Source organism: Cygnus olor, chromosome 2 (assembly GCF_009769625.2).
Source record: "Cygnus olor isolate bCygOlo1 chromosome 2, bCygOlo1.pri.v2, whole genome shotgun sequence".
NCBI lineage: Eukaryota > Metazoa > Chordata > Aves > Anseriformes > Anatidae > Cygnus > Cygnus olor.
Window position 1 is genome coordinate 17104978 of NC_049170.1, and position 13849 is coordinate 17118826.

The 13849-nt window shown below is 42.1% G+C and overlaps 2 protein-coding genes across 7 annotated transcripts in view; one reads left to right on the forward strand and one right to left on the reverse strand.

The window, feature by feature from the left end:
• The window catches only part of WAC (WW domain containing adaptor with coiled-coil), a 62636-nt gene extending 53250 nt beyond the window's left edge, over positions 1 to 9386 (reverse strand). For all 4 annotated transcript variants that reach the window (XM_040547063.1, XM_040547062.1, XM_040547061.1 and 1 more), the window contains exons 1-3: positions 9250 to 9386; positions 9079 to 9115; positions 7469 to 7664 (exon numbers count right to left, since the gene is read on the reverse strand). In XM_040547063.1, coding sequence (XP_040402997.1) covers positions 7469 to 7664; positions 9079 to 9115; positions 9250 to 9290 — 274 coding nt within the window. In that variant the 5' untranslated portion in view covers positions 9291 to 9386. The remainder of the gene's footprint in view (positions 1 to 7468; positions 7665 to 9078; positions 9116 to 9249) is intronic.
• Positions 7608 to 11335, forward strand: LOC121064881 (Sjoegren syndrome nuclear autoantigen 1 homolog). 3 transcript variants are annotated; one of them, XM_040547065.1, is made up of 4 exons: positions 7608 to 7663; positions 9078 to 9115; positions 9250 to 9309; positions 10721 to 11335. In XM_040547065.1, exons 3-4 carry the CDS (start codon positions 9293 to 9295, stop codon positions 11133 to 11135), a joined length of 432 nt encoding a protein of 143 aa, XP_040402999.1. In that variant the 5' UTR covers positions 7608 to 7663; positions 9078 to 9115; positions 9250 to 9292; the 3' UTR covers positions 11136 to 11335. The 3 variants fall into 3 exon arrangements, with proteins under 3 accessions (XP_040402999.1, XP_040403000.1, XP_040403001.1); XM_040547066.1 differs by lacking the exons at positions 7608 to 7663; positions 9078 to 9115; positions 9250 to 9309 and adding an exon at positions 9058 to 9074; XM_040547067.1 differs by lacking the exons at positions 7608 to 7663; positions 9078 to 9115; positions 9250 to 9309 and adding an exon at positions 9536 to 9675.
• The last annotated feature ends 2514 nt before the right edge of the window (positions 11336 to 13849 follow it).

The window sequence follows — 13849 nt, forward strand, 5'->3', positions numbered from 1 at the left end:
CACAGTCAGAAACAAATTATTCTGAAGTAGCATGGGGCCTAATCAAGAAAGGTATTTAGGTATCTTGTTTTCCATTCACTTAAAACACACTGTAATGCTACTGCATGCATGGAGTCACAAGTCAAGGCCACAAACATTTAGCAGATTTCTCATAAAGAGAAAGAGTGAATAATGAGGTCTCTTGTCAGTCATCCACTCAAAAATGCATCTCCCTTTCCAATAACTTGGAAGTCAGAATGTCCAACTGGGTGTTATTTTTGAATACTGCTCCAAGAGTCTACTCTTCATCAGTTTCTAGTTTCTAGAACCAAGTATAATTTGTCTTAAAACATGCATCTCAACCTCACAAGCTTGAAAGCAGTAAGAAGAATCAAGTGCTGTCCAAGAGAAAGAAGATGGATACATAAGCATCTCTTCTTTCAGACCTATTAACCTGTGGCAAGATGATGGGAGTCTGCCAGTATTCATCCACCAAACTCTGATTTGCAGGAGATCCTCCCTCAACAGAATTTCTCGTGAGACACTCGTATTTCTCCAAGCTATGCAGGAGAACGCCAGGCTGTTTCACTGATAGCCAAGTTTTCTGAAGAGCTGAACTGAAAATCAACAGTCAAGGGTTTTATTTTTGTTTTCATTGAAGGCCTGCGAAAAGCTTTCTGCAGCAGAAAAACATTTGAAGTGAATGTCAGGTTCAAGAGATGTCTTTGGAATAATTTAAAACGCTGTTAAAATTTACAGCATCAACTATTTATTTTACAAGCTTACACCTCAGAAATTGATGCAATTTTGTCCCTTACGTATCACCATAGATTTGCCAGTTACTGCAGATGAATGAATTTTAAAGTATTGTTCCACAAAGCAACACTTGGACAAAAATTTCAATAAATAAGTTATAGCATATGGTGAAATTCTTCCCTGTGCATAGAACTGCAGACAGAAATGCAATATTCAGCAAAATTCTGGTAAGCCACAACTATTATTGGTTAATATTTTTAGCAGCACTGAAGGACCACAGGTTTATTCCAAAATCTAGACAAGGATTCCCTGCATCATTTGGCTAGTCCTTTCAAAGGGAAAAAAAACACTACTTCACTTAAAGAAAAAAAAAATGAAACCTGTGCAAAACAAATAAGGAGAATAAGCCTGGTAGTAGATAAACAGTGTTCTTTTATGAATACTCTCTAACAAAGTAATATTGGGATAAAGGAACAGCTAGTGAGCTAGTGAACTTAAGCACTTTTTCTCAGGTAGTTTTATTGTGAAAAGCTAAGAAATCTTTTAAAGGTCTTGAAGAATGGAAACAGAATCATCTAATGCTGAAGTTACAGCAGAAACACCTACAGTCAAATAAAACAATGTTTTAAGACCCTTCAGAATTCAAGAGAAAACGCTAGCAGGAGATCAATCTTGCTCAACATGTATAAATGCTTCTCTCTTCAGATGTTGGAAGTCCAGATACTCATTTTTGCACTACAACCGTGTATTGGCAATGCAAGGGCCTAAAAGCATCACTGTCAAGAACTGTTTTTCACTGCCAGAACACTTTTTTCCCCTTACTGAAGAACTTACATAAAGAACAATTTCTCTGTACACCAAGAATAAAGATTTTCCTAGGAAGTGCCTACGAAACTTGTCTAAGAGCCTGCCTTCATAAATAAATGTAGTTCACACTGCAAGTTTGGTGCCATTAAACTACTGTTTTCCACCAGAAAGTTACTACAGCACATTGAACTAGAAGACTCCTTGCAGAGGGCTAACGATACTTCAACAAAAGCACCTCTTCTCTCAGCCAAACCAGACAGGCCTTTCCCTGCAAGTTCTGCATCATTTAATGATACATGGCTTACTTGATAGTCTGTATGGATTAGGTAAAACAGCATGAAAAACAAATGTAAATTGTGAATAAACATTATTTCCTCTCAGAGAAAACAGCACTGTCACAACCAGCAGTTATGGAACTAACTTTAAGCATGGGCCGTTGGTCAGTACAGTGATTCCAGCAAAAAAAACTACATTATTTACAAATTGCTATCTTTACTATTGCCTGGCAGCAGGCAACTCATCAGAAACTACCAGTGTTCGTTGTTGCTTCTCATTTCCAGAAGAGCAAGCCAAAAGTACAAGTTCAAAAGCCCAGGCAATAGTTTGCAGCAGCAGAATACACAGGCTCAGCCTAGAAGCATACCTTCAGAAAGCAGGATGGTAAGTAAACTCATCACAAGGGAATGCATTTTATGTACCAATGACAGGAATTAAAAACTGAGAGCAATTTTTCATTAACATTCTGCACTTCGAAACTAAAGAAAGTGCATACAGAAGTTACATCACTCACTGTGATTCTATTATCACACTTTCCAACTTTTTTCTATTAGAGATTCTCACAGCAGAAGAAAAAAAATGAAAACAAAACCTAACCAATCCAGCAAAAACTCATTTCAGAAATGCTGCCAAACATACGGAGTAAAGTTATCATCTACAATTCCCAAATTTTTGAAGCAAACTCTTAAAATTAAGTGCAACCGACTGAAGGTACTAGTATTTGTGAAACAAGAAAGCAAGCTTTTATTCAAAATTAGAAAGCCACAGAAATCGACTTTTTCCATCTTTTTTGTGTGTGTACGTGTCTGTAATCCAGAGAAAAGCTGCTAAAGAACTGAAGGGTTCTGGAAACAAATTTTTTAATTAAAAATAATAATAAAAGGAAAAAAAATCCCACCCATCAGAGCCATCCAAACTACTAGCAGTAACTAGCAGAGATTCTTCTTATTTAGTTATTTATTTAAAAAAACACTTGGATGTTGGGGGTGGGATGCAGCTTTCAAAGTATGTGTCAGGGATGATGCACTCTCATTTGGATCCCAGACTTCTCTCATCCCAGCTATCTCACGGTTACTGTGAGAAAACTGTTTTCATAGTACTGAATAATTACTTTAACAGCAGTTAACAGTGACTCAACCCTTCACTATGATTCACTATTCTCAGACTTCCCTCTTTCCAGCAGTCCTGTAATTTCCTCTCTGCAGTGAGTGCTGCACAGGCAGCTTCCACTCTTGCACCTGCTCTAATGCCCCGTTCATTTCTGACTGGTGATCAACGATCGTGCTAATTTATCAATTTATTTATCATTAGTTTTTCAAATGTCAGCTTCTTGTCCTCCTCTAATGTGAGGGTTGCTCACACAGGAAAGAAAAGCTAGCTTCCTGCTTCCAGCTGTTCCGTGTTCCTTTTGCAACGAGCATTCTGAACTCCTTCAGGAACCACTGGAAACAAAGCACGAAAACAATTCATGACAGAAGCTCCCAGCAGCAATTCCATAAAACTAGGGACTCATAAAATATTCCATTCAGGCCCTGCTAGCAGTAGGATTTTGAATGTTAGAACTGTATCACAGAGCAGAGGGAGTTGTTATTGAGAGTGTTCTTGCCAATTTAAAAAAGCATGCAAAAGAAATATTCACTAAAGTTCAGTGATATTTTGGAACTTCAGTATCACAAGTTACAATCAAATTTTATGAAAATAGCATACACAGCATACAACCCAGCTAAAAAAAATCATGCTGTGCATACTAATGTTCTCCACTGATTTTAAACAATGTATTATGATCATAACATGAAGTAAACATACACTTCCAAAGTCTCAAATATAAACGTAGCAAAATACTCAGTGTTTTCTTCACTATAATAAACAACTGAGTATATGTGGTTAAACTGAACTCTTTTTTTTTTTTGAAAAAAAGTTTTGCTAAGTATCTTTTCTATCATTAGTTGGTCTTTCTGGCACATATATTTAAGTAGGAAGAAACTTTAGAAGGAAACAAACAAACAACAACAACCTGAAGGCCACATCTTGCAATTTTTACTCCTAAATACTGTGTAAAAAAACACACACACACTCCCTTCCCCCTCACAGCATTCCCAAAGCTACCCTCCATATCTGACCTCTTTGCTTTCTTTCCCGTACTTTTACACCGATATTATCACCTCATTTATAGCTTTGAAAAGACCTACAAGGATCATCCACCATCCTTGGGCACTGGAACGCCAAAATCTCTGTACTTCCCTTTTCTCTTTAATGGAAACACTCTTCCCCTTCTACAAGGCCCTTCATACTTCTATTCCCTGTAAACAATGCTAGCTGTAATTCCCTATTTGTTACTGTTAAGGCACTTCACACTTGAGTTGGTCTCACAAGACTCCTAATCTCTTCAAACTCCACACTTGCCTATAGCAGCTGACCTAGAAATAAGAGATACAGAGAAGGGGGTAGCTGTTCATTATGTTTCAAACCCCTGCACACAGGGACAATATCCCCATGCACAGGGACCTGAAGGCAAGCCCAAAGTTAATCCAGCACTTTTATATGCTAGACTTACAAGTACTCTTCGGAAACCAGGGATGTGACAAAAACTTGCAAGTTTTAAGATCGGTACAAGGTACACTTCGAAGTCCCTCTCTGGAGAAACTCCTGTCTCTGTACGTAGTCTCTTTCCACAGAAACCATGCGGTAAGCAACTCTGAAAAATGCTTTGTTTGCACTGTATCAGTATGGAGGGCCTACCCCAACCTAAGTTTTAAAGCCTTAATTGTAAGCAGTGAAATTTCTCACCATGGATACAGTTCTACAAACACAAAAGATTCTGCTACAAATACCACAGAAACAAGGGATGATGACAAATACCTTTATACAGGTACCAAAGCTGTTCGCACTGGGAGGTTCTACCATTTTTGAGGTATTCATTTGAAATCAATTTAATTATAGCTCTTACACTTTATATGCATCCACTCAAATCTTTAAATTACACTTAGCCAGTTCTGTATTTACCACAAAAAAGTGAACCAGTCATGACTAAATGAGTCCGAAGTACCAATCAGCATGCTGTACTGGTGTATCTTTTTTATCACTTCAGAGCAAAACTTAGTAAGAGTTATACAGGAATGACTTCTCAAAGACTAAGTTGACAGGGAGCAGGTTAGGTTAATTCAGCTTTATGTTCAACGCTAATACTCCACAGTTTTGTTTTGTTTTGTAAGGGATGAGAGAAAAAGAGATTGTTTGGGGCTTTAATGCGGTTTGGGGAAATAAATACTGGAGATTTTTCAACGTGATTTGTTTTGATAAGTTCAGCTAGATGACAGGAAGGCAGTAATACCTTTGTAGTAGTTACAAATCAAGCACCACTTATTTTAAAATAATGCAGGGCAGCTACAAAAAAACACAAGCAAACCTATTTTACGCTCATGAAGTTGAAAAGTCACACTAGGACTTTGAAGAAAATTTTTAGCTTTTTAAAAAATTTGTTACCTGCTCATTTAAACAAAGTGAGATTTTTCCTTTTTCCCCCCTTGTATGTCTGCACCTGCAAAACTATGTGAATATTATAACAACAAGCAGTACCTCAGTGCAATTCAGCAGACAGAGGACATGGTAAATTATTAGATTATGTCTTTTGGGTATTAGCAACGTGCAAACGTCCACATTTACCTACATTCTAACACCTACCTTCAATTCATACTGACAGAAAGATTCAGTAAATCATAGTAGGACAGAAAAAAAAAAGATCCAACAAGTTCATACTTGCATGTAGTTACTCTGGAAGACAAAGTTAACATCCTCCTGCTCATATCTGCTCAACTTTGGTTTGCTATATACAATGCACAGTGCTTAACACAACTTTGGTTGTTTTGATTATGTTCTATAACACTTAAACTGGCACCAAACCACCCTTATTAACAACAAACACACACAAAAATCACTTATCCGTTCCATTACTAATGCTTATGTTTCAAAATTACTAACTTCCCTCAAACCGTTTAAGACTACTTCCTTCTCCTAGTCTACTAACATGCAATGTAAACAGGACCACTTTCAGATCAAAATAAAGGATTTTTTTTTTTTTACTGTGTTTGCAGCCTGGGTATGGAGAAGGGGCAGTAAGTTTGTAAGTGTTCCTTACACTTTCAAAACTACAAATAATTCATTTTCCTCCATCATTAGTGTAAACACCCACACATCGGGTCACTTACTAGCTATTCAATCCAGCCAGACTTAATGAGAACTTCAGAATGTCTTTCCTGTCCTTAAAAACAGTTTCAGTACTCAAATAAGCAAATGTGCTCCCCATATAGAAACTCATCCTCCAGATGTTTTCATATACGCATAACTCCACTAAATGTAGCTCCACTGAAACAAAAAAAAAATACTGATTGCAGCAAAACTCAGCAGAATTACAGGAGTATGTAGGATGAATATCTTTTGGACAGGTGAACTGGAAAGAGAAGTCTGATTTGTGCCTTGGGAAGTAGCACAGAACAGCAGCCTACCAGTTTTACACATGCATTTGATTGCGAGATTCCTATGCTTTCAAGTATGATCAAATATAATGAAAACCAGTGTACTAACGGAAGATGTATGCTTTTGTAATCCTTCTACAAAACCGTATCACATTATCAGTGGTCTACAGAGCCTCTGTGTTAATCCAAAAAAAGGAAAAAAATTAGGAACTATAAGAACACTTGAGTACCATAAATATCCTTGTGGTAGTGAACTAGTATATTCTAAACGGGACTTCCAGACATTTTATTTTACTTTAACTATTACAACAAGTAACAATCCTGCAGCAATAAATATATCTGTACATCACATATTGTTAACTTTATACAGAACTTTAAATCAGTGCTTCTTTGTTCCAAGTTCTCTACTGGAATACTTTATAACTTCATATGAAGAACAAATTAATACTTACAAAACTGAAAACAGGTTTCCAAATTCAGTCAGTAACCACGATTTTCTAAACTATACCTGTTGCCATCTTTTATTAAAAGGAAAACCCTATTCTTTCCTGTTTCTAGGAGGTGGGGATAGAAAATACTATCAGTTAAAAAATATCTGGGCATGTTATTACCATCTATTATGTCCTGCAAAAACACATAAGGTTAGCTGATTCTAAGCTTCTGCCGAGAGAGATTCTAAGTGCTATCTTTGATTATTACTTTAAGATTGTTAAGAATTCTACACAGCATCTAAGTATGAAGCTTTTCTTCCTTTTTATGTAGTTATGTGTTTCAGAGGCTAAACGCCATAGTAGAGCATTACAATACACAAATTTGAGAACAGCAATATTATAGTCTCTAAGACAGCAGATACTAGTAAAAAATCTAGGATACCATTTCACGTGTTGCAGTATGTCTAAAATAAGTCAGACACACTAACTTAAAAAAGGAAAGTTTACATAAGCTTTATGATATAAACAGAAACTACTACACCTGTAAAAATAAGAAAATTAATCGGTATTATGTTGCCAAAATGACTACTTCCAATGACACGTGCGTTTTGGTTTCTCTGTGATTTTCCAAGCACCAAGGCATACCATTTAGTGCAATGCTCCCTTCACCTGAGTGATAACTGCTCAATTTTGATACTTATGAGGATTAGTAATTGCTTAAATAAAGGTTAATTAAAGATAACTCACCACCATCCCTCTCTCTAACTCTGTGAGTATGCACACTTTTTGCTTTACTGTGCCCTGTGTTGTCACCGTATTTGTTTTCAGGGCTATCAGAGCGCCGCAACATTTTATTTGGTGGTGAAGGATCTGTGGTGTCTCGCATCTTGTCATGACGGTGATCACCACCACTGGGGTGACTCTTGGATGAGTACTTAAGAGCCTGTAACAGAAGATCGCAAGAGAGCAGGCGTTTACGTTAGATAGAAAGTTACAGAAATAATTTAACATCAGATCTAAATTTTAGACCTCTTTCCAAAATACTTTGAAAGGTAATTAATTTTTCATTTCCCATTTATTAATCAACATTAGCCTTTCTAATTTTAATTACCTACATTAAAGCAACAAGTTCAGTAATTAGAACTCAAACCATTTGCTCCCACCATGATATCCAACGTAACAATTGCCGTTAGGATGAACCTAATTTCTTTATCTTTCCAGTGATGGACAGCATACTTTCGGCAGTACATAGGCCACAGTACTTCTGACGCTTTTGGGAAAAGCACAAGTTCAACTGATATTAAAAAATAAACAAAAAGTTGCATCGAATCAGTGTAAACTTTGAATATGTCCTCCAGACTGTAACCGAGGGTGCTCAGTTTCACCTCTACCTTAAATTTTTGCAAGGTAGATTTGAGTACTAGCAACCTGGTAACAGATGTAATAAAAATCTAGAGTTTGGGGAGCATGTAACTTGACATTTCACTTTAGAACATTTACCAAGAATGACATTTCTGCCTCTCTTTGACATGCTTGATTTTGCAGCTTGAGCTTCTGAGGGTCAAGTGTTTACATTTACGTGAACTGTCACTGACAGCTGCCCTGGACTGTCAGATTGCACTTCACAGTGGCACAAATACCCAGAAACATAATAAAAACAGTTCAATTATGTGCCCTAAGTAGAGCAGTATCACAACACGCAGCATTCCCCGCATTCACACCCCGAGAACCAATATTTTTTTTCCGTAGCCAAGGCAGAGGAATACAGCATCTGCCTGACGGAAATTGAGGTTGTTGTCAGCAGCTCAAGGCTCTGATGTTTAGCGAATGTGCCCAGCAGCTGGCAACCGTCGAAATTAAGCCTCGCCTGCCCCCCCCAGTTATCCAGGGTCTCAAATCGAGCCCTGCTCAGGTTTCAGCCCACAGCCGCAGTTTTGGGGCAAAGAAAGACCTAAGGGGGGGGGGGCGGGGGTCCGAACAAGCTTCCTTTTGTTTTTGGAAGGCCAACACTCACCTCCCCCCGGGGGGGCTCCGCTCCTCCGCGGCCGACCCCGAGCCGCTCTCCCGCCCCTCCCCGCCTCTAGGCCCGAGCCCGGCCCGGCCCGCACTAGGCCTCTCCTCCTCGGCCCGGCCCCGGCGGCCTCGCAGGAGCTCCGCAGCCCCGTCCCCTCCTCGGGCCGCCTCCTCCCGGCTCCTCACGAGCCCCGCAGGACTCCGGGGGGCCGGCCGGGGGCTGCCGGTGGCGGCGCGGCCTGCGGCGGCGGCCGAAGCCTGGGCTGGAGTAGCTCCCCCCCCCCCCCCCCCCCTTCCCCTCCCCTGCTCCTCCTCCCGGGCCTAGCGGCCGGCGCTGCAGGTACCTGGTAGGGCTGCGAGTCCCCCCTGCGGTCGTGACAGCTGGAGAGAGAGCGAGAGAAAGAGAGAGGCGTTAGGCGGCGGCCCCGGGGCGGCCGGCGGGGAAGGGGGGCCCCACAACATGGCGGAGGGGCCGGGGGCCGGAGGAGGAGGAGGAGGAGGAGGAAGGGATTTACCCATCACTGAGTCTCTGCTGTTTCCTCGCATACATTACCATCAATGCCCGGCCTGTGTGCGTGAGTGTGAGGGCACCAGGAGGCGACGGCCGCGGCCGGGCCACGGGCGCCGAGGGGGGAGGAGGAGGAGGGGGAGGCAGCGCTCCGCCTCGCCGCCGACCGGGGGCAGGCAGGCAGGCAGGCAGGCAGGGGGGCGGCTCGGGGCGGCTCGGCTGCGAGCAGCGCTCACGGGCCCATCTCCTCCGCTCGCGGCCGGAGGGGGAGACGCCGGCAGCTCGGCCCCGTGCGCGCTGAGACGCCCCCGGAGCGCGGAGGCCGCCGCTGTGGGTGCCGCCGCGGCCGCCTCCTCCCCCCGCTGCGCCCGCCGCCGCCGCCGCCGCCGCTCCTCCAACTACATCCGGGAAACTCGGGCGACGCCGCGCTCGGGTAACGTCGGCTCTTTTCGGCTCTTTCCGACGCGCTCCGTCCCCTCTGTCCCCTTTGCTCTCGGGCGACTCTGCCTTCGGCAAACATCGGCTGCCTTCGCCCAGCCCAACGCCCTCCGCTCCCTCCCTTCGGCAAACATCGGCTCTTTCCGTGACTCCCCCCCCCCCCGCCCTCCGGCCGGGCCCTCTCCCGAACGCTACCTGTCTTCGGAAAACATCGGTTGTTTCCGGAGCGAGGGCGCTTTTTTTTTTTTTTTTTTTTTTTCACCCTCCCGCCGCTTTCGGAAACGCTCGGCTATTTCCGTCACCCCGCCGCGCTCCCGCTCGGCGCGGCCGTTGGCGGGGCTGACGGGGCGGCGCTGAGGGGAAGGGGGGAGCCCGGCCCTGAGAGGGGGACCGCGCCGTGAGGGGGGCGGCCGGGCCCTGAGGGGGGCAGTAGGCGGCTAAGGGCAATGATGGGGAGCCGCTAGAGGACCGGCGCCAGCTGCGAGGTAGGAAAGGGAAGGTCTCGGCTCGCCTCCCCCCTCCTCCCCTTCCGCCCGGGGACTTGATGTATAGGCAGGAGCCATTTTGTGCGCGGCGCGGCCCCGGCGAGGAGGCGCCCGGCGGGGAGGAGGTTGTTATAAGATGTCCCTGGGGGGCGGTGGGGTTGCGCTGCTTCCCTCGGCTTCCCTCAGGGGGATGGGGAAGAGGTTGCTGGAGGCTCGGGAGCGGTGTTTGGGAGGGGGGGTGGTGGGTCTGTGAGGGGCTGGGGGTGTCAAATTGGATGGTTTGTGGTAAATGTGGGCTCTGGGTGTGAGGGGAGACCCTTCATTTTGCTTAAGACCGGGTGGGTGCTGCTGATTGTGCCTGCTCAGCCCCCCTGCTCAGCCATCTCCTTTTTGTTTTGCCCCCATTCCACCAAGGGATGCGGTGTGGCCCACCTCAGAACCAGCATGTAAACCTTTAACAGCGTATCTTCACCCTGTCTCAGCGTTATCATCGCATTATATACAGTAACTATTACAGAACTTTCTATTTTCTTCTTCTTTTTTTCTTTTTGTTAGAGTGCAGAAGGCTGTTGCTGAGAAGGGGACCTCAGGAAGCCGTGGCAGAGCTCGGGGACAGGAGTGGAGGATGACTCAGCCGGGAGCTATTCTTCAGGGTTACAATAACGAGCTAGTAAAATACATTGAAGACTTGTGTCTGCAAAAAGAGGAACTGAACAAACAAATCCAGCAAGCAGAAGAGGAAAAAAATAAGCTCCAGCATGAAATTCAAGCCCTGAATGAACAATTGGAGCATGTGTGTGAAAACCTGGACCAGAAGATAGCTTTGCGGAATGATCTTAGTAAAATTCTTAATGAAGCTGAAACTGCTTACATGAAGATTTTGGATAGTTCTAGAACTTTGCTTAATGTCCTGAAGAAGGAGGTGGGAGACTTAAAGCATACACCAGAACTGAAAAGTAACGTAACGTGAAACTGTCAAGTGCTTGGACTCCAAAGTACTAAAATTCTGCTAGGTGAGACGTGGCTAGCCGCAGAACTCTATGTCAGCAGTATAAATAGAGAGGGACTTTTCCTCCAACCTTCCTATACCATTCCCATGATTTTTAAATGCATTAGAAAAAATGTAGATTAAATAGACGAAATAAAGTTGCTGTTTTGTTACTAACAAAATCTATATAGTCACTTAAATCACTACAAAGTTATTGCAAATACGTAGTTGAGGCAGATTTGAGGCTGTCAGTTTTTCACATGGTGATGTTTCAAGGCTATTCTGAAATACAGGAAAAAATGTTTTACTGTTGAGCTTCAGGTGGTTGCTACTGAATGCCTGAATATTACGCTAAATCTGGACAGATCTCTTACCCCTGCCTGCCTTCCCCTCCCTTTTTTTTCTTTTACCTACTTGCCCAGCTACAGAGAAAACCATTGTAAAACTAATGGATGCAAGTAAATCAGATAATACTTCTTTTCACTTTCTGAACACTTAGGGACCAAATAGGAACCAGCTACTTAGCTTCCTCCTTTTTAAGGAGTTTGGAGTTCTCTCTCTGTTGCATGCACAAAGACAGCCAGTATTTACAATCATCTCCTACCTGGAAATAAGAAGAGGTAAGGTAAGAAAACATGCATAGTGCAGGGTATGGAAGGTTAAACCATAAGAATACACATGGTTCATGCATTTTCTGAAGCTATACTCAAAAACCTTGCATAGAAAGCAGTCACACTGGTGAAAGGTTTAGGTACAAGTACACATTCCCTGCTTGCAAGGCACAGCACTACCAGCAGCTATATATACACCATGTATACTAATGCCAACTAATACTGTAAAGAGATTGGAAAGGAGAGTGAACAACCTGGAATTTAGAGAAAGAAATAAAAATGGAGCTTAAAAAAAAAAGGAGATTGGAGGTAGATGCACAGCTGTTAGGCATTCTTATGGATGAGGTTAAAATAGAATGTAGTTCAGAGCCTTGGGAGGAGTACTCTGAACTGGTAGAGATCTCAGTCCTGTTTCCTATTTCTAGAAGTCACTAAGTCTCTCTTTGTAAACGCATGCATTTTGTCCTGCTCATTCACATATAGCAGCAACTTTAATCTGTTTTGTAAGTCAAATCTTCGTTCTATAACAATTCACTAAATTGAAAGAAGTGCAATTGCAATCTCCCTACTTGATAACCATGTGTCTCTCAGGTACAAGTATAAAGGGTATGCAGATGTGAATGGCTTCAGTGACAGCTCTGCACCAATAATTATACGCAAATTTTATATCCTTCTGATTGCTATGCTACATCTTTTGCAGCAGGGATTAGCGTGAGGGAGCTAATCAACAATTGTATAGCATTTCCATTGGCTTCCCCAGAGTAACGCTGAGGCGATAAAATTAGATAATCTCAGGAGTGCTGTTATTGTTGTAGTACCACCCTATTCATGGCACCTTTGTTTATACTGATTTGAAGCGTAAAAGCAAAAATGTTTTTATTTTAGTAGCAGAAAGGTGATTTGACTGGATGTATCTTGGCATTCTCTTTCCCCTTGGTCTTGTCATGGTAGTAATTACATCACAATAGGATGTCTCTGTAGAAGGTACTAACTAAATAGCAAGGACTTGTTTTTTAAAGTTGCACATGTAAACAGATTCATTTTATTACCTGAAAGGGAGCTTGAAATTGTCTACTTTAAAAACAGCTTTAACTGTGGAAAGTTTACAAAGAGCAATACAGTTAATTTCTTATGTTATCCATCTCAGACAGTAACTCAATAATTACTGGTTTCTTTCCAAATAATCCTATACTATAAATAATGTCTCTCATTACTTTATTTAGTATGCTAAAACCTTTTTTTTTAAAAAAAAAAAAAAAAAAAGGTGGGGTAAGCATTGTAAGTCTTTAAAGATACCTACCTCACGACATTTATTACCACCAAGTGTAGCTCTTGCAGTTTCAACTGCAATTGCAACTTGAGATGTTTGTTTTTTTTAAATACAAAATCAAGGGGGAATGTAACTGTTAGCTAATATTTACTTCCATTGCACCTCCCAAATTTCAGATAAGAAGTTAAGCTGTTGTTAGATCTCTTTCAGTAGTCCCAATCTGTAAATTTTCTGTTTAAATTCAGATTCACGAATGGAGAGCAATAATAGCATATCTCCAGGGCTTGTTCATTGTAGAATAACTTCCAAGTGTGGCAGTCATTGTGAAGTGCACCTGCAGAATGGTGCTTAAGAATGGCTCCTGCCAGAATATTCTGTATTGACTCAAAGGAATTTAGTGTGTCTTTCAATTGAAGTCATAAACCTTTTTCAAGTGTGTAGGTCTTCCATATTTTTATGGAGTGTCAGGTATACTTACAAATCTTGACATAAATTTTCTAAAACAGCTTCAATTTGTTCAGAAGACATGAACTAAAACACTTGTAGAACAGAAATGGTAATTTGGAGATAACAGCAGCTCTGTGGGGCTGGCTTGTGAAAGACAAGGCAGGTTATGAATCTGAAGCATCATATTTGTTCCTGACTTAATTTTTTTATGTGGATTTTGCATGGCTTTCAGGGTTAGATCCAGTAAGCTACTTGACTGTGGCAAGCTAGAGGCTTTAATGACAAAGTTCAGGTTAGCAAATTGTAGCGCTGGATCTGAAGTGCTGCTCAGGGTGTCTTGTAGCTTATTTGGTTTGTGAGGAGATGTG